The 19,346-nt window shown below is 30.5% G+C and overlaps 2 protein-coding genes across 2 annotated transcripts in view; one reads left to right on the top strand and one right to left on the bottom strand.

The window, feature by feature from the left end:
- Nucleotides 1–4,949: 4,949 nt before the first annotated feature.
- LOC120199582 (protein MAINTENANCE OF MERISTEMS-like) lies at nt 4,950–5,321 on the bottom strand. The gene has a single exon (XM_039200625.1). The coding sequence runs from the start codon at nt 5,319–5,321 to the stop codon at nt 4,950–4,952; it is 372 nt and encodes a 123-aa protein (XP_039056556.1).
- Nucleotides 5,322–15,126: 9,805 nt separating this feature from the next.
- LOC120203873 (protein TSS-like) overlaps nt 15,127–19,346 on the top strand; it is a 36,914-nt gene continuing 32,694 nt past the window's right edge. The window contains exons 1-6 of the mRNA XM_039204030.1: nt 15,127–15,215; nt 15,304–15,365; nt 15,454–15,546; nt 15,641–15,713; nt 17,917–18,222; nt 18,991–19,055. Coding sequence (XP_039059961.1) covers nt 15,146–15,215; nt 15,304–15,365; nt 15,454–15,546; nt 15,641–15,713; nt 17,917–18,222; nt 18,991–19,055 — 669 coding nt within the window. The 5' untranslated portion in view covers nt 15,127–15,145. The remainder of the gene's footprint in view (nt 15,216–15,303; nt 15,366–15,453; nt 15,547–15,640; nt 15,714–17,916; nt 18,223–18,990; nt 19,056–19,346) is intronic.

The raw sequence follows: 19,346 nt of genomic DNA, 5'->3' as shown, positions 1-19,346 counted from the left end.
TGTTGACAGATAACCCTTCTAGCCTTGAGTTATCCTGTAAATTTGATATGCCTTTAAGCTAAATGTAATCGAACTCGAAGGTCTTTTGTTGGAAGATAACCCTTCTCGCCTTGAGCTATGCTACAAATGATGTGCCTTTGAGCTGAGTGTAATCGAACTCGAAGGTCTTTTAACATGTCAAATTGGTTGAGGTGTAGCTCCTTGCTGCTGAGTTAAGCAACCACCGCCAATTTCTGAAAGTGTTTTTGAATTGAGTATCTTTCTTCTTGGAGTTGAAACTTGACTCTAAAAGCTGTAAAAAAATTATGTATGCTAAAAATGATGAATGTGATGATCTTAAGTATGTCTAAGATGCATGCAACTTGAATTAGTTTTGTTTATCTTTTGGATAAAGCCTAGTGCATTGTCTGCCGATCTGGTCCTTGAAATCGATCATGCCCTATCTTCTCGGGTTGCAGCTTCAAGGACCTTTCACATTTGAGATTGTCCTGTTTGAAAGTGTTTTTCTCCTTTCTCTTATTTTAGGAGGGAAAAAGATATGAGAATATAAAAATTCTGTAAAACATTGCTCCCAAATTCAGGCTTGCAATCGAATCAAATCATAAACATGAGTTCAAAGTATATCAAAGGAATCAATAGCTCTTTTAATCCTTTCAGAGTTATAACTCTTTGACAAATGTTCAAATGGATAAGTTGGCTTTAGGTTGGCCTCTTATTTTCTAAGGTTCCAGCCATAAAAAATGTCATTTTTCGGTCATTACAACGTGCCTTTTTCTTGGCTTGGCATTTTAATTGGATGCGGACAAAATGACGAACCTAGCATGATCAATTACTAGACCTTCTATTTCGGTCCTCTGAAATCTTTCATTTATTCAAGCTTTGTAAATTCCTCTAACAAAGACTGTGCAAAAATATCGGTCTAAAAATGAAATTCTTGAGTGCTTGTGTGAAATTGACTATAACAGGTATTCCTTAACTCCCTTAGTCCATCTTTACCGAAACTCTTTATTTAATTTGCCATTGTCTAGCTAGATGGATCCATAAAGTCATGACGTTTGACCAATTACTCTAGAGGGACAGCTCAATATCGTTGTATAGATATTATAATCACCTTTATCAGGCTAGATGAATATTATCCATAAAGCCGAGGTGTTTAACCAATTGCTCTAAAGGGACAACTTGAGCTTTATTGTATATTATAATCACCTTTATCATGCTAGCTAAATCTTATCCATAATGTCGAGGCATTTAACCAATTGCTTTAGAGGGACAACTCAAGCTTTATTGTATATATAATATTATAATTTGGGTATACGAATCCAATTTCTTAAGTTTGTCAAGAAGAACCTGTTATAGTCTAGGTGTTGTTGAAAGTCAAGAAATCTCATCTTTAGAGTTCAATTTCCAAGCAATTGGTTTGAATTAGATTCGCATACTCGACTATTCCATCTATGAAGATCATTATCATCATCGAATGTCCTCAAAAAAAGTATAGTAATTACATATGCAAAAGACTCCCCATGTTGTCTTCTCCTATGCATACTAAATACCAAGCCTCTTGTTTATCGGTTTTTCCAAGAAAAAGGTATGGTGTTCGAGTGTATCTTCTGGGTAAGGTCAAAGTCCTTTGTTTTATCGGCTTTTAATCATGTTACTTTGTCAAAGATCTGTAACTATGAATCATTTACGGAGTTTTTTAATTCAACTGATATTCAAAGAATTTCAAGTTGTACATTTGATTCATTGCTCAGCATAAATTCATTGAAATATCCTCATAAAAAGAAATATGTCAAAGTTCAAAAGCAAGTTACAAAAAGAAATATGAGAAAGTTCAAAAAACAAGTCCAAACAGGATGTTGCAAAATGGAATAAATCCTCATTAGGATGCCCTGTTATTTCTAGAATGTCGAGGATTAGGGCCTTCATCTGTACTTACTCCCCATCTTTCAACCGTTTCACTTGCTGGGGCTCCTTTTAATGTACCCTCAGATGCACAAATTTCTGCTCGGGGTGTCCTTAATTTCATTTTTTATGAGACATCTCTTGTTAGTTAATGTAATGAAAAAAGAAAAGAAGATAAAAGAAAAAATAATGCGAAATATGCAGGAATGCATGATGCATGCAATGTTTGAGCCATTGATCCAAAAAAGTGTCTGTTATTATAAATAATATTTATTGGGGACAAATGTGTTACGTCTTAGGAGACAAAGGTATAGACCTCGAACATCTTCTGATGGGTTGATTCGTCTTTCACATTTTTCTGTCACCGATTGAATACCCTATCGAACCGTTCCAGCTTCTAAGGCTAAACTGTGCAAGTGACGAGTTGCTTGATCCAAAAAGTAAAGAATGACTGCATCTCCGGCTTTCAGTCTCTGCTGAGCATGTTCCTAATAAAAGCGTCATTGGAGCCCTCCATCTGAAGTTTATCTTGAATTTGTCAACAATGGCCTCCAGTTTCTGCTATCGCTTTGCCATCTTGTTCTTGTTGTCTTTGAAGAGACTCTCCAGGTCAGTAACCTTTTCTCGTCTTGCCCTTGCAATGTTTTGCCAGCTCAAAAAGTTGGCTTTTGTGTGCATAGTGTAAATCCCAGTCCATTCTGAGTTTCTCTGGCCATAGTTGGACTTTTGAGCTTTTTATCTCTTATATTATAACCCATTTTTCCATTAATGTAAATTATTTATGTTTAACAAACACGTTTTTGGTGGATCAACACCTCTTTTGAATGATGTAAATGAAGTAAAAGAAAATAAAAATTAAAGGAAAAAGGATAGTAAGATAAGGATAATAGAAAAAATAATGAAAATAAAAAGTCCTACCCCACATGCTTATTATTCCTACCTGAACATGATCTCTACCCGCATGTTAATTTTGAACTAGTCCTAATCGTATAAATTTATAGTTCACACGCTTTGAATAGAAAATAAAGCATGAACTGATCTCAAAGTAGCCTAGGGTTTGAAATATGGTTTTGGGGTGGGCTCTAATTCCCTGTAGTCTCCCGGTTTAGGTTCTAAAAAAATACCTGAAATCTCCTTGCTGGTGCCCCCTTGGGCTTGCCAGACTTAGTCCTATGCCCATGACAAGCTTATGTGGACTAAGTTAAACTCGAGAGGATACATTCCCTTATGCTCATACGGAGAATAAATTCACACGAAAGCATAAGGTATATGAATCTCGAAGGTTACTTGCTAAGCCAATACGAAGAATAAATTCTCACGAGAGCGTCGCTTTCACCCCCACTTAAAAACGGGTTTGGAGCTCGGTTTTAGAGCTTGATAATAAAATTTTTGAAAATCTGGAATCATTGAGAAAAAACGTCAGTACAACTATTTATTTAAAAACAATAATCAAAGATAAATAATTAGAATCGAATAAATAAATTAAAATTTAAACTTATAATTTTTACTAAAAATGACAACCGGAAATTAACTTCAGCCTGACTCACTTACCTGTCCACAGCGGAGTCACCAAGTTATCACAACCGTCGACTTGAAATAATGAGTTAGAGTCGCCACCGATCACTTTAAAAATATTTAGGTGGATTGAACACCATCTTACATGATCTGCGTTTTACCATAAATATGTCAGGTTCGGGAGTCGGTTAAAGTCAAGGTAGGATTAGACCCTTGAAATATCCTTTCGGTACCAATTAATTTGTCGGTTGTCTTGATTGCGAAAAAAATTAAAATTTAAAATTAAAATTTAAAAACCCAATTCGAATCGCTTACCTTTGATCGATTGAAATAACTACTCAAAAGGCCAAAAAAATGTTAGATGATAAAATAAAAATAAATAAATAAATAAATATTTTAGTAAACCAAAGAGAAGAAAAAGAAGAAAAAAAGGTTGGAAAATAAAAAAATGTTAAAAAGAAAAATATAAAAAACATAAAATAAAATAACATGAAGAAAATATAAATATATATATATATAAGAAATGTTAAAAGAGAAATGAAAAATAAAAAAAAAGTTTAAAAAATAATAATAATAATAATAATAATAATAAAGAAAGCGATTCTAAATAATATAATCTAAATTAGGACTAAAATAATTTAAATCTAAATCTAAGGATTCAATTTAAAATTAAAGTTCTAGGACCAAAATGAATTGTATGCATAATATAGTGTCAAACTTAAAGGAAAAATAAAGCTAACATAATTCATCAAATGCCAAGTGACCAAGCAAGTAATTTTCCCAATACAAAAGAAATGGAAAGCATATCATACCCTTGAGTTAGATTCACGACATTCAAAAACGTATTCCTTCAAACATTTCTTTCTCTGTTGCTTCCTCAGCCATGGATACGGCCTCGCCTTCTGCGCTTCGGTTTCTTCTTTGATTCTTACGTCGATGGACTTTCGAAACGCTTGCATTAGAGCTTCTGTTTTTGACATTTCCAGAGAGAATATTTCACTGCCAGAGAGCATAGAGAAAGGGGTTTCGAGGCCAAGGGACTTTGCGATGCCCATGGCGATGGCAGTTTTGTCGGTTCCAGGTTAGTCCGCTAACAAGATAGCTCGCTCAGTGATTTTATCGTCTTTGATCATTTGGAGGATGACATCAGTTGTTTTACGAGCTTGTTCCTGGCCCACCATCCCTTTCAAGACTCCACGGGGAACATCGAGCAAGATGAGTCTCATTCTCTCTCTTTTACTCTCTTTTCTTTTCGAAAATCTCTATAAAAATATCTATTTTCTCTTATTTTGTGTTGTATTTCTTTGCTCTCTGAAATCTGTCCCCATTTCGTATGATTTCCTCGTTAATTTATAGTGCTTTAAAAACCTATTTTTAGGTTTGGTTTAGAGTCCTGTTTGGATTGAAATTGATGGTTTGTTGAAAGTTTGACTTGGTTATGGCAGGATTTCTCGGGTTGTTTTATTGCGGCTGGAAGAGGGTGGAAAATTAGTGTCTACAATAAGATATGCTCGAGTTGCATATATTTACTCTTACTCCATTAATTGTTCATCTACTCTAAATTCTCTTTTCAACCACGTCATCCGTATCCGCAACCCATCAATGACATCGGTTGGAGCCTCCTTTCCCAATAAATTTGAAATAACAACATCTTGCGAATAAGTGTTGCGAAGCACCAATGTCATTCCATTAATCAGAACACCAAGTTGATGTGCGACATCTTCCAATGTTATCGTCACTTCACTACAAGGAAAATGAAACGTATGTGTTTCAGGCCTCAAACGCTCAATCAATGTCAATATTAGTGCCGACATCACCTTAAATCCGCGAAGAAACGTCGCTCCATATAATCTGGATTGTGAAAGATATATCACCATCCGCTGATGTGGCTCTTCATTCGTCATTCATCGATGATGAATGCCTCGTTCTTCTCGCTACAATTTGAAAAAAAAATATTTAATACAATTACATAAATAATTATTATTAATACTATAATTTTGTCAAAACTAAAATGAAATAAAACAAATTAAATTTACCGTAGTCAACTCGGTCGACGAAATATGAACATCATCAAGACGTAATATTTCTTCTCTTGAGGTCATTTCAACACAAAATCTTCAACACAAAAGTTTTACTCTCAATATAATGTTTGATTACATGTGAAAAATCAATCCAACCCAAACCTCTATTTATACTACTATACCCAACGACTATAAACGACTAGGTTTTTTCAAATCGAAAATAGCCGTTGGAACTAGTCACACATGCATGACGAGTTCCATTGAAATTAAAAAAAAAATTAACCGTTCAACAACTGTCAATCCAACGGCCAACAAATTAAAAATTATACCTGTTAGAACTCGTCACACCGGCGTGATGAGTTCCTTCAGCATTAAAATAATATATTTTTTACAATGCTTTTAAAATTTTCAAAAAAAAAATTATTTTTTTATTGGGACTCGTCATGCGAGCATAACGAGTCCTATAAAATATATTAAATAAATCCGGGCTGTTATACCCACGTTACACGACCCATTAAAAATATCTCATGGAACTCGTTACGTCGGCATAACGAGTTCTATAGACACTGAAGCATTTGTCGTAGATCCCAAAATAAATTTTATGTTGCCTTATTGGGCTAAATAATCCACTCGACTGGATTATTTGCCAAATTCCGCCCATGGATCACTACACAAATTATCACATTAATGTCATTAAAATTTAACAGTTTAATCACTGTTTTGTCTAACAAATTAACTAAAATTTGAAGATTGAGAGCTAATGTGAAAAAGTGATAAAACATTAAGGTTTAAATTTATTAATATACAAAAAATAATATTACATCATCAATTCAATTTAGTTAATGATTATTTAATTAGATTTAAAAAATAGGCCTTAGGTGGTGTTTGTTTTTAATGTGTAAGGCCTGCAAAGCTCTTATGTCTGCGCCGCGCAGACCACGCGTAGACATTGGGCTTCGCAGACCGTTTATTTTTTAGAAGACAGAAGCTCTTCTAACGTCTGTGCGAGGCCTTCTTGGTGCAGACATGGTTTTATGTCTTCAAAGGTCTTCAAACCTCTTAAAATTATTTAAATCTATTTTAAATTTTATTTTAAAATATGGATTGGTTTATTTTAAAATATGGATTGATTTATTTTAAAATATGAAAAAATTAATTTTAAAATATGGATTGATTTATTTTAAAATATCGATTGATTTATTTTTAAATATGTATTGATTTATTTTAAAATATGGATTGATTTATTTAAAAATATGGATTGATTTATTTAAAAATATGGAAAAATTTATTTTAAAATATGGAAAAATCTATTTTAAAATATGGATTGATTTATTTTAAAATATGGAAAATTTTATTTTAAAATATGGATTGATTTATTTTAAAATATGGATTGATGTATTTTAAAAAAAATATTATTGTAGTTGTATGGATTATTTAAATTTCATTATTATAAAACTAAAATTATTTAAATTTCAGTATTGCAAAACTCTTTTAAATTTAAAAAATCAGTTTATTTATATTTCAGTTTATTTTAGCAGTCTGCAGACGTTAAAAAACTAACAATCTTCTTCTTGCAGACTGCAGACTTTTGATCCACCTCTTTTGCTGCAGATGCCTGCAGATGTAGTCCGCAGATTGCAGACCTTTTACCTCTGTAAAAACAAACACCACCTTAGATTCTCTCATTTTGGTGCGTCGTTCTTCACTTGTTCTTTTCATTTTTATTGATTGGTGGTGACATCAATTTTAATATTGATTATTTTAATATTGATTGTCGATTATCGGTATTTTATATTATTTTTTTATATCACATCTTTATTTTTCTATTGTTTTTAATTTTTAATAATTCAGTTTTTATGGCACATTTTTATCTTCCTTTTTAATCTTTGTTAATTGGTGGCAGCATCAATTTTAATGTTGGTTGTCGTTCGTTGGTATTTTATATTGTCCTTTTATTTTTTTATATCGCATCTTTATTTTTCTCTTGTTTTTAATTTTTAATAAGTCTGTCTTGATGGCATGGCACGTTTTCATCTGCCTTCATGGTACGTTTTCTTCTGTTTTTTGGCACGTTTTCATTAATTTGATCGTTATTTTCATTTATCTTTTTAAGGATTGATTTAACATTTTCACGATTGATCAAGATGAATTTGTTATTATGTTGAGCTCCCCTGTTTGGACTCTCATATTGAATTTAGGTATTTGATTTGCATTCGTGGATAGTTTTTTTTTCACATCGCTCTACTCTGATTTACAGCTTGTCTGTGGTTTTTCAATAGCTTGATTCCCTTTAAGGTTCTCGTTTACTGATGCGATCAGATATGTTTGTATCTATATTTGTTCGAGTTTTTTTGGTTAAGTTTTTTAATCTTTCCTTGTAAGGTCCTTATGTGATCTTAAGTGATTAATCTTTTTTTTTTTAAATAAAACTAGCTTCTTCTATATAAAAAAACGTTATACCCTATTGGAGTTTATTTGAAAACATGAGGTCATTATTCAACCGAGTGAAATGATACACTTTATTTGACAACAATTAAAAAGATTAAGACTTAATTGATTTTTATAAAAAGTTGAACTTTTATTCAAGTGTCTAGCCAAAAGCAAACAAGCATGAAATATATTGCTAAAGTAAATCCTAGCACTTGGTTGTTACTAAAAGTTGACCGGAAATATTATATACAAAATGATTCGTTACAAACAAAATAGGAAAAATGATTAAAATAATTAATTGTATAGCATGTTCTCAAAGTATTAGCCTCATTTAAAATTGGTCCCTAAATTTTTAAATATTTTAGTTTCAACCCCAAACTATGATTGTCATTCTAAATTAGTCCTTAAACTTCTGAAAATTTCAATGTTATCCTCAAACTATGACCTTCATTCTAAATCGATCTCCAAACTTTTTGAAAATTCCAATTTTATCCCAATCTATATGTATATACTAATTACATCCATTGTTAATAAAATTGTTAGACCAAGTTATATTGCTATAAGTTTGGAAAAACAAAATTTAGTTTAAACTATGGTGAAACTAGTTACATATTTAGATTAATTTAGGGATGAAATTAGAAGATTCAAAAGTTTTGGGATCAATTTAGAAAGAGGGTCATAGTTTAGGGATGAAATTAAAATGTTCAAAAGTTTAAGGATCAATTTAAAATAAGAGTTATAGTTTAGGGAATATGATGTAATTAACACTAATTAAAATGAAAACATGAGATATATTTGTAGCCAGAGATAAAATGAAAATCAAATATTGGAAAGAATTATATTATTTAATTTTAAAATTTTAAAGATGTAATAAATATTTAAATTTAAAATTTAAAAATCAAGGCTTCAATTGATTTAATATTTAGACTTTTAAGGACCTACATTACCATTGTAGCAAAAAGTTCCTCCCCAGCATGCTTTAATATGGTCCCTGTCCTTGGGTAAAATTATATCCTTTTTTCCCAATAAAATTTCTTAAATAATGAAATAGAAAAAAGAAATAGTTCAAATGGAGTGATGGAGAATTTATTTTTTTTTCAATTAAGGTTTTATTACAATGTAAGTAGGGAGACGATTAGATCATGTTCAGATAATCTGGCGACTTTTGGATTACATAATTCACCATATTATATATAACAAAGGAGAAGATGTTATATATTCCATGCATCTTTCTCAAATATGTCATCTCTTCCAATGCATCTTTAGGGATGAACATGGATCAGGTTGGATTCGGTTTTCAGCCAACCTGACTGGACCAAAAAATTTTGTACCCTCCACCATACCCGGCCCGACCCGAGTTTATGGTAATTTCACCCGACCTGACTTTTGAGATAAAATCCAACTCCGACCTGAAGTAATATAAAATTATTAATTTTATTCAATAAAATAGGGATTTAATTGAAAATAAATAATATAAAAAGGGATATTATTGCAATTATCCCTAAATGCATAAGGTATAATTATATTATTTTTCAGGTCGGATATTTTTCATCTTAAACCCAAATCCAAATTTACCCAATTGGATCGAATCAGATCAAAACTTGTCGAATTTGAGTCATGTGTCCATCCCTATACGTCTTCCCAAAGAGGCAAGTACTCCTCATTTCTCTATACTTGTACTGTAATAAACACTCTAGTTGAAAAAAAATAAATTCTTCAACATCTTATTTATGATATTATTTTATCTCAATGCATTATCTAAAGACTTTTACCCTCTCCCACCATATAATATGCAATTTGAAGAGAAAAAAATTGTGGATGGATTTATCTAAATAACAATAATTCTTTTATCACTAAGATCATTTGATTTGTGTAGGTATAATTATAATTATATATTACGAAATATTGCCGGAAATAAAAATAATACCTACACGATATGACAATACGAATGTTTCAAAATTATATTTAATATGAGTAAATTGATACTTAGGATGCATTTAAAAGTCATCAAATAATTGAATTTAAGTAATTGTTTATAATTAAATGTATGTGTCATGTTGAATCTATTGAGTGATCTCGGTAGTTAAGGAAATATTATTTTTTCTTCAATTTTGGATTCGAACAGTTACATCTGTAGAGTGTATGTATGCAATGATAGATGCAATGATAGATGCAAAGCTTGCTCAGGGTGTACACATTCTCATCCTGAAATCTGAATTTTTTTATGTTAATTGTTCATTTTACTGATAGTGTCCACTCTTGAATTTTATTTGTGCTCACCCCATAAGAAATTTTTTTTGTTATTAATGTACATGTGCTCACCCTAAAAAATATTTTCGGATCCGCCATTGTATATACATTGTCAATGATTAAGAAAAATTATGAACAAATTCTAACTTATAATCGCTCGTACTATTTTTTTAAAAATTAATCTGGGATAAGTACAATGTAGCATTTGTTCAAAGATAACTTTCTAACTTTTGATATTAAACACTTGTACATCTAGTATTCCTAGTGCTCGAACACAACACCTCAAGAAATAACAACAATAGTTATAATTATTGATCCTATTAATCAACTCTCTTCAATTCGTAAGAGAGAGCAAAAATAAAAATAATTATCTATAAAATTTTCAATTATTTTTTATTCATTTTATCAATAAAATTTTAATAAAGTGTGTAATTATATTTTATCAACTAAATCATATAAATTATAATTATTTATAATTATAAAAGAATGTGATTATTACGTAATAATTATATTTTATTATAATAATCATGTGATGTTCAAATACACCTGTTTTATTTTTTTAGTTTAAAAAGCTATTATTTATTTAGGAAAATATTTTTAATGTTTAAATATATATATATATATATATATATATATATATATATATATATATATTTATATAGTTCCTAATAAGCTCTTTTATCAATTCACTTACTATTTCATTTGAAACAAAAAAAACATACGAAATTTTATAAAAGAATATATTTAATATAAGATTTAATGTAAAAAAATACTCAAATTATATCTAAAGTTAACTTTAAATGTATAAAGAATTTTTCGTTAAAATAAGTATCTAACGTTTTCTCTATTATATTTTTAAATATATATACAATAATAATTGTTAAATAACACGGGTCATGTTTAAATATTTTTTTAGAAATATTATATTTTTGAAAGTTGTTCCGTTTGGGGAAACTCATACGGTTGTTGAACAACAACCATCACACTTTCATGGCAATTTTTGTTAAAATTTTCTTCACATCCTACTTTAGCACTTAAAGCATCATTATTGGAAGGTGAAGTCATATTAGGGCCCTCATGGAAAAGGATTTTCTGGGTGGTTAAGATTGGAGGGATTTGTTGGAATTTGTGATCTCGTGGTAAGAGATGATCGGTGGATATACTATCGACAACAGTGAAAACGGTAATGACAACCTCAGAACAATGACGATCAACAAAAAAGTTAGATGATTTGAGAATCTTAGGGTTTTTTTATGTTTTTAAAACATTTGAGTGTGTTTTTAAAAAATAATAATATTTTTAAGTTAATTTTAAAAAATAAAAATTTCAAAAAAAATATAAACATGAGAATGTAATTTAATTGTTTTTTTAATGATAATTACTGCATAAACACCAAAAAAAAATATAACGGAAAAGATATTAAACATTTATTTTAAACGAAAAATTCTTTAAGCATCTAAAATTAACTTAAGGTACTGTTTGAACATTTTTTTTAAATTAATCAGTAGTATTCGATTTATTGACCGACTAATCTAATTCAGGTACTGCAGATGCGAAGGCGACCCTTTCAATCTAGTTTATTCTATTCACAAACGTCAAGATTTAAATCTCCGACGTTGCTTAATAAATTTAGTGTCTTATCCAATTAGATCAACTGGTTGTTGGTACAACTTTTTTTTCATTAACCGTAATTATGACATGATAAATATTTCACAAGAATCTAAGGGAATCTCATGGTCAGTAATGGTTGATTCTAGAAGATCCGTCTTAATAAGGTGCCAAAATTAACAAAACAGCCAAACATTACACATTAAAAGATCATGATCAAAAGAATATTATAACAGAATTTAAAAACATATTTTATATAATATTCAAATTATTTAAAAAATTTAAATTTGCAAATAACAGAATTTAAAAACACATTTTATATAATATTCAAATTACCTAAAAATGAAATTTGCAAATTAAAAAATAGTGTGCATTTGAAAACATTTGATTCCATGCCCTCTTGGATACTATAATAACACTCATATTAATCGATTTAAAATTTGGTCGAAGTAAAAATGTAATTTATTCATTAAAAATATCAAATACAAGGGTAAATTATATTCAATGTCAGTTAATTATGAGTTTAATAATAAAATATGTCATTTTTCTTCTTAAAGTTAAAAACATATTACTAGATTAGAATATTGTTACAAATAGTTCATTGATAAATAAATATAGACAAGAATAGTAGCTGACGTGGTATAATAATAATTTTAGTCCTAAAAATGTATACAATATATTAATTTGGTTTTAATTTAAAATAATTAAATAAATTTAACTCTCATATTTAAAAATTTTAGTCTATATTCTTCTCCTAAATTGCATGTGTTATATTACTTTTCTGTTATTTTCCTAGTATAGTAACAATTTAATAGTAACTTATTGATGTTTTATAGCATAATGTAATTATCCAACTATTACTTTGATTCGATGGAGTTGTTTGCCTTAACTTTTTTACAAAAAAAAACTAAATTGTTAGAATTTTTAAATATAAAGAGTTAAAATTATTGAATTGTTTCAAATCAGCAAAAAATTAATATAATATATAAATTTGAGGGACTAAAAAAATGTTATTATACTATATCATATTAGAGTCGGTTTCAATTTTAACGACAAAATGAATTGTTTAAAATAATATTTTAACGTAATGACATATTTGTAACTTTTAGAAGAAAAGTGACATGCTTGTTACTGAACCTATAATTTAGTGGCTTGAGTGTAGTTAAGGATGACAATTTAATTTGAAGCCAGTCAAATTCGACCCGACTCGATAGGGTTGGATTTTTTTAATATATTTTGGTTTGGGTCAAGTCGGATTTTATAAACGAGTGAGGTCGGGTCTGCTTCGGGTGAAGGGTGAAAAACTCTGACCCGACTGTAATTACTTCAAATAAATTTATGAATAATTGCTAAAATACCCCATCTCTATTGTTTTTTAATTAAATTCTTATTTTATATCGGGTCGGATGAGATTTTACTATAAAAATTTGGGTCAGGGTCGAGTGAAGGATATATATTTTTCAGGTCGGGTTGGATCGGATGGATATTATATATTTTCCAAGTTGAGTCAAATTCAAGTGGATGATATGTATTTTTCGGATTGATTCGGATTGAAAAAAACATGACGTTGCCATCCCTAGGTGTAGTTTACCCTAAATATGAAATCAAAATAATGGTAATAGAGGAATAAGGAAATTGGGAAAAGGGTGATTTTCCCCAAAAATCACAGGTGATCGGTATATATACCGATCTAATACTGGTCATATTATATTTCTCGATCTAACACCCGTAGCAGTAAAGCACGCCCCCTGAACCGCGCTATATGCTGATTTGGCGTCACGTGGAGTATAGTACGCCCCCTGTACCGCGCTATACGCTGACTGGGTTACACGTAGGGTATAGCGTGCCCCCTGCTCCGCGCTATACGCCACGTAGGGGTATAGCGCGGATCAGGGGCCGCGTTATACGCCATACCAAAATTATATTTAATGCGGTCCCTGATCCGCGCTATATAATAATTACATATAACGTGGTGTAGGTACCGCGCCTTATATGTTTATAAATACCTCCGGTTCTCGCATCTCTCCTCACATCTCCTCGCATCTCTCCTCTCTTATAAATTAATACAACAATTCCGTCAACGAGTGCACTCTCCGCACGGAAGATGGAATGTGTGGGTCTCCGGCCTCCACCGCTCTACTAAGGCAGAAATCAGGTCTGACTCTATCTTACAGTGACTATGATATCTACCTATGTAACCGAATCCAACCTCTACTAAATACGGCAAGACACGGCTGGGTATCACTAACTTAAGATTCCTAATAAAAGGATCTAATACACGGTTCTTCTCCTAAAAATAAATAATTACAAAAATTAATTCTTAATCTAATAATCATGCATTAAATAAATCAACTAATTAATAATAATAATTTAAATTAAATTAAAACGTTAAAATGTTACTGTATCAGCAAAGTGTCAATATATTTAATTCTTAATCTAATAATCATGCATTAAATAAATCAACTAAATATTACTAATAATTTAAATTAAATTAAAACGTTAAAATGTTACCGTATCAGCAAAGTGTAGAGATATATGATTTCCATCCGAGCGAAGTAGACGGTCTTCCATTATATATCTGCAAAAGAATTATATTAGTAAAATATTAAATAAAGTAAATACATAATAGTAAAAATATTATAAAATATACCTTAAAAAGATAGAGTATTTGAGAGAAATTTAGAGAATTTGAGAGAATTTGGTGTGATAAAAGTGATTGAGGATGTGAGTATTTATAGGGAGGATGGAGACGTGTAGGGTTGGATATTTAGGGGTATAGCGTGCCCCCTGCACCGCGCTATACCCCACGTGTCAGATACCCAGGTATAGTGTGGATCAAGGGGCGCGCTATACCCACGTGGCGCCAGATCACCGAATATCGCGTGGCAGGGGGCGCGCTATACCCACGTGACGCCAAATCAGCATATAACGCGGTTCAGGGGGCGCGCTTTACTGCTACGGGTGTTAGATCGAGAAATATAATATGACCGGTGTTAAATCGATAAATATACCGATCACCGGTGATATATTAAGAAAATTGCCTGGGAAAAGTAGGGGAAAGCAAATAAAAAATGCCCCAACAAACGATAAACCAAAAAACCCAGCAGCTGCCGTCCACATACCCAAGTGAATTTCCACGGTCCTATTTGCCCCATTGACCCCCAGCAACTTTGTTTTTTGTCCCGACCCCATGGCTGAAAATGATATAAAATAAAACACATCAATGGTCAGAAAAAGGAGGTAAGAAAATCAGGCTTTTTAGCAAGAAGGAGAGGCCAGGATTGCTCACAATCCAATTCCCTTGCTAAACAACACATACCCTTATCTTATCTCTTTCCCCCGCAACATTACTCCAACTCTTTCAACTATACACCACATTGTTTTTGGACTTCCCATCCCCATTGTTTTCATTCCACAGAATGGCCCCAAGGTCAGGGAAAAGCAAGTCAAGCAGAGCTAAAGCCGAGAAGAAAAAGAAAGAAGAGAAAAGTAAGTTCCTTTACTTTCTTTTAGTCCATTAAGATGAAAAAAGATTACCCTTTTTTCCCCTTTTGATTTTGATTATTGTCCTCCTCAGTTGTTCCTCATGTTGTTGACATCACTGTCATTACTCCTTGTGAATCCCAAGTTGTTCTCAAGGTACATGCTTTCTCTGCATTCTTTTTCTGCAATTGAATAGTGATTGGTTTAAGCTGAAATTGAGTGGTTTTGTTGTTGTTGTTCAAAGGGTATCTCCACTGACAAGACACTTGATGTAAGAAGATTGTTGGCTTCTCATGTGGAGACATGTCACCTTACAAACTATTCTTTAGCTCATGAGGTGATACACCATGAAAGTTCTCTTGATTAAAAAAAAGTTATTTTTTTATGATTTTGAGCTCATTCTTGTTCTGTGAAAAATGATGGGTAATTAGGTTAAAGGGAAGAGATTGAAGGAGAAGGTGGAGATTGTTACACTGAAACCAAGTGTACTCAGAGTGGTTGAAGGTAGGTTTTGGGTTTAACCTCTTCTTAACCAATATCTCTACTCTATTTACTATGAAAATTATTTTTTTATTAATATATGGTAAGTATAAAGTCGTATATATTAAAGATAAATTCTCAATCATTTGATATTGAATGCTTAGACCCTTACATTTAAGGTGTTCGAATATGAAATTTCGAGAAATAAAAATAATTACTTTATCACCTAAATTACTTTATTCATGCTAAAAATTACTTTTTTTGGTTTTATTGTTTGTAGTTTCAAATATATTTAGAGGTTTGGTTTTGGAATGATTGAAGAGTAACTTTCTATAGATAATAGCAACCAGTGGACAACTTGTCCTTTTCCTTACTGTACTCATAACCTACATACACAAGTTTTTTTTTTATATAGAAGGAATAATACATTAGAGAAAAAATTAAAAAAATGTAGTTTTAGAGAAAAAAATTACTATAATTTAATATAATTATTATAGTCGAGGGTGGACTTGTCATTTTAATATAAGGAGTTTCGCAGTTTCATTAAGGAATAATACATTAGAGAAAAAGAAAAAGAAAAATGTAGTTTGGGAGAAAAAATTGTAATATGGACAATTGTTATCGTGGAGGATGAATTCGTTATTCTAACCTAACGAGTTTTGAGAAAAATATTATTTAAAAGAAATTCGTGAGTTTCACTGAAAAAAATTCGCTTTTCTGAAACAACAGATTACTTTAAATAATATATTTTTTAAACTTGTCATATTAAAATGACGAGTTTACCCTCTCTTATAATGATTACCTTAAATTACATTTTTTTCTCCAACGGTTGTATTCCCCTAATTTTGATCCTGCAATGTATTATTCAACTTAAAAAACCATATATACCCTCTAACTTCTTGATTTTTTTTATAAAGATTTTATTTTTGAGTTTAAACATATTATTGCACGAATCAAACGATCATAGTGATTAAAGGATTTATTATTATTTATTAGAGTCTCGGGTTGAAGTACCGTGTATACAGAGATATGAGTCTTCATTGTTAAAGAGTTGAGTGTTTGACCAAATACTACTTTGTATATTTATATTCACTCCATACTCTAAAAAAAAATTAAATACATTATTCAATTCTAGATTGATTTAGATAGAATATTATAGAAATCTAAATTATTAATATAATATAATATAATTTATTTATAATATTAATATCTACAAAATAGATATTTTGCTAAAAATATTTAATTTAACTATATTAATTTACTTTGAAAATGAAAAATACACCCTTGCCTATTTATTTTTGTTTTATCTTTCACGGGATCTTATGGAATTATTATTCCGAATTGGATCTAAAATAATATCGTGGACTTCCATTTGAGAGTGCCCAAAAGAAGTAATATCAGTAAGCATAAATAAAACATTTAGTATCTAAATTATTATTTTTATTTTGTTTTGATATATACATTTTTTTTAAATTATATTTAATGTTTAGTTTCTGTTTCATTTTAGTACCCGTCATTAAAAACTTAACGATGATGTTAACGTGTTATATAAAATAATGTCATGTCATTAGAGATAAAAAGTTAAAACTACCACGTGAGTAGTTTTATTAAATTTTTAATGACGGATATCAAAATGAAATTTAAACTAACAATGTATAATTTTGAAAATAATAAAATTTAGATACAAAAATGAAATAAAAATAAGGGTAAATTATGCATTTAGTACCTAAACTATCAGTTTTAATACGTTTTAGTACCTAAACTTCTAATTTTTTTAAAAATCACACCTAAAATTTAGTTTTTATTTCATTTTAGTACTTTGAAAAAAAATGAAAGTCTAGATACCAAAACACGTTTAGACCAAAACATGTTTAGTAACTAAATCATACTTAAGTTATGAAAAAATAAAAATTTAGGTACTAAAACGGATTAAAATTGATAGTTTAGATATCAAACACGTTAAGTTTTAAACGATGAGGTATCAAAATGAAACAAAAACTAAATTTTATGTATAATTTTGAAAAAATTTGAAAGTTTAGATATTAAAACGGACTAAAATTGATAAAGTAGGTACTAAATGTCAAATTTACCCTAAAAATAATAATTTAAGTATAAAAGTATAGTTTAATAATGAGTTGAAGCAGCACATTTTACACGAGAAAACCAAAAGAATATCAGAATGCCCAATAATTGTTGACTACTTACAATGGTGCCCCTTTCGATGCAGAGGACTACACGGAGGAAGCTCAGGCGGTGGCCCACGTGCGGAGGCTCCTAGACATCGTAGCGTGCACCACCAGATTCTCCAAGCCCAAACGACTCCGATCGCAATCATCTTCACCATCAACGCCGTCTGATTCAAAGTCCAAAAAGGTATATAGCAAGCACTGGCAGGCAACCAGCAATGCTCCTCCTCCGCCTGAAACGACGCCGATTTCGGAGAGCTTGGACATGGCCGCCATTCATCCGACCCCGAAATTATCGAACTTTTATGATTTCTTTTCCTTCTCTCATCTCTCTTCTCCCATTCTCAGTAAGTGCCTTTTCCTTTTTGTTTTTCTTTGTTTTGCCTAACGAGGGGATCGAGAAAATTTTAAAAAATAAAATAAACGAGCACACTTTTTCAGAGAGATCTTTTATGTTTTCTAGTCATACATCTTTTTTTTTTATAAAATATTTGTTAAGTATTAGTAATTAATTGATCTCTAGTTTCCTGGATTTCGTATGTTTCAAGGTAGAACTCTGCATTTGGCTCCGGAGAAGTTAAAATTTCATTCTTTCATTTAATAATTCAGAAATAATTTTATCTGCTTTTGTACTCGGTCGCATTTTTCTTACTCCCCCCCCATAATAAGAATGTAAATTAAATCATTTCCTGTGAGACAAACTTAAATGAAAAATCCACAAGAAAAAAAACTAAACAAAGTTGTTTTAATAACTACAAAAGCTAATATACTTGTTTATATTATTATAAAATTCCTTACGAATTTATGAATAAAATAATCTCAATTGAAGAATTAAATAAAAATATAATTGCTAGGTACATTGTCATGGGTTAGGGATGATGACTATTTGTCTCATTTATTTATTTTTTAGATAGATATATCTGATAATTTTCATTTGGGATATGGAAAATAAATATAGTTTTCTAAATAAAGAATGAAATTGAGTACATTGTTCATGGCTATTTTCTAGATTTAATTGACTTGAACTTTCGAATTTAATTTTGTAAGCAACTCCAATTTTTATTTAGTTAAGTTTTTTTTGTTAGATTGTTATTTACTGATTTTGGGTTTCGCAGATTTGAGGAAATGCGACCCCAAGGAAGTAGAAGGGCAGCGTGATGGTGACTATTTTGCAATGCAGGTATCTTCTTAGTCTGCATGTTAATAGTCTTAATGTTCATTTACCTTTACTAAATTACTAGTGCTTCTTCCAATAGCCTTGATCTAGACCGAAAAATATTGATGCAATTTTATCCCATATACTGTTTGAAGCTTACTTCATTTCACTGTGATCATTGTGAAGATGGTATTTATTTGGGTTAAGTTGTCATCCATTAGAAATTTATATCATCTATAGGTGTATCCTACACATATGACATATGCATGGTAATGGTTAGTGTATTAAAAAGTAATTGACAAAATAATAATATGA

Source organism: Hibiscus syriacus, unplaced genomic scaffold (assembly GCF_006381635.1).
Source record: "Hibiscus syriacus cultivar Baekdansim isolate YM2019G1 unplaced genomic scaffold, ASM638163v2 tig00000340_pilon, whole genome shotgun sequence".
Lineage (NCBI taxonomy): Eukaryota > Viridiplantae > Streptophyta > Magnoliopsida > Malvales > Malvaceae > Hibiscus > Hibiscus syriacus.
Note: the sequence above shows the minus strand (reverse complement) of the source record. Positions and strands in the feature narration are given on the sequence as shown.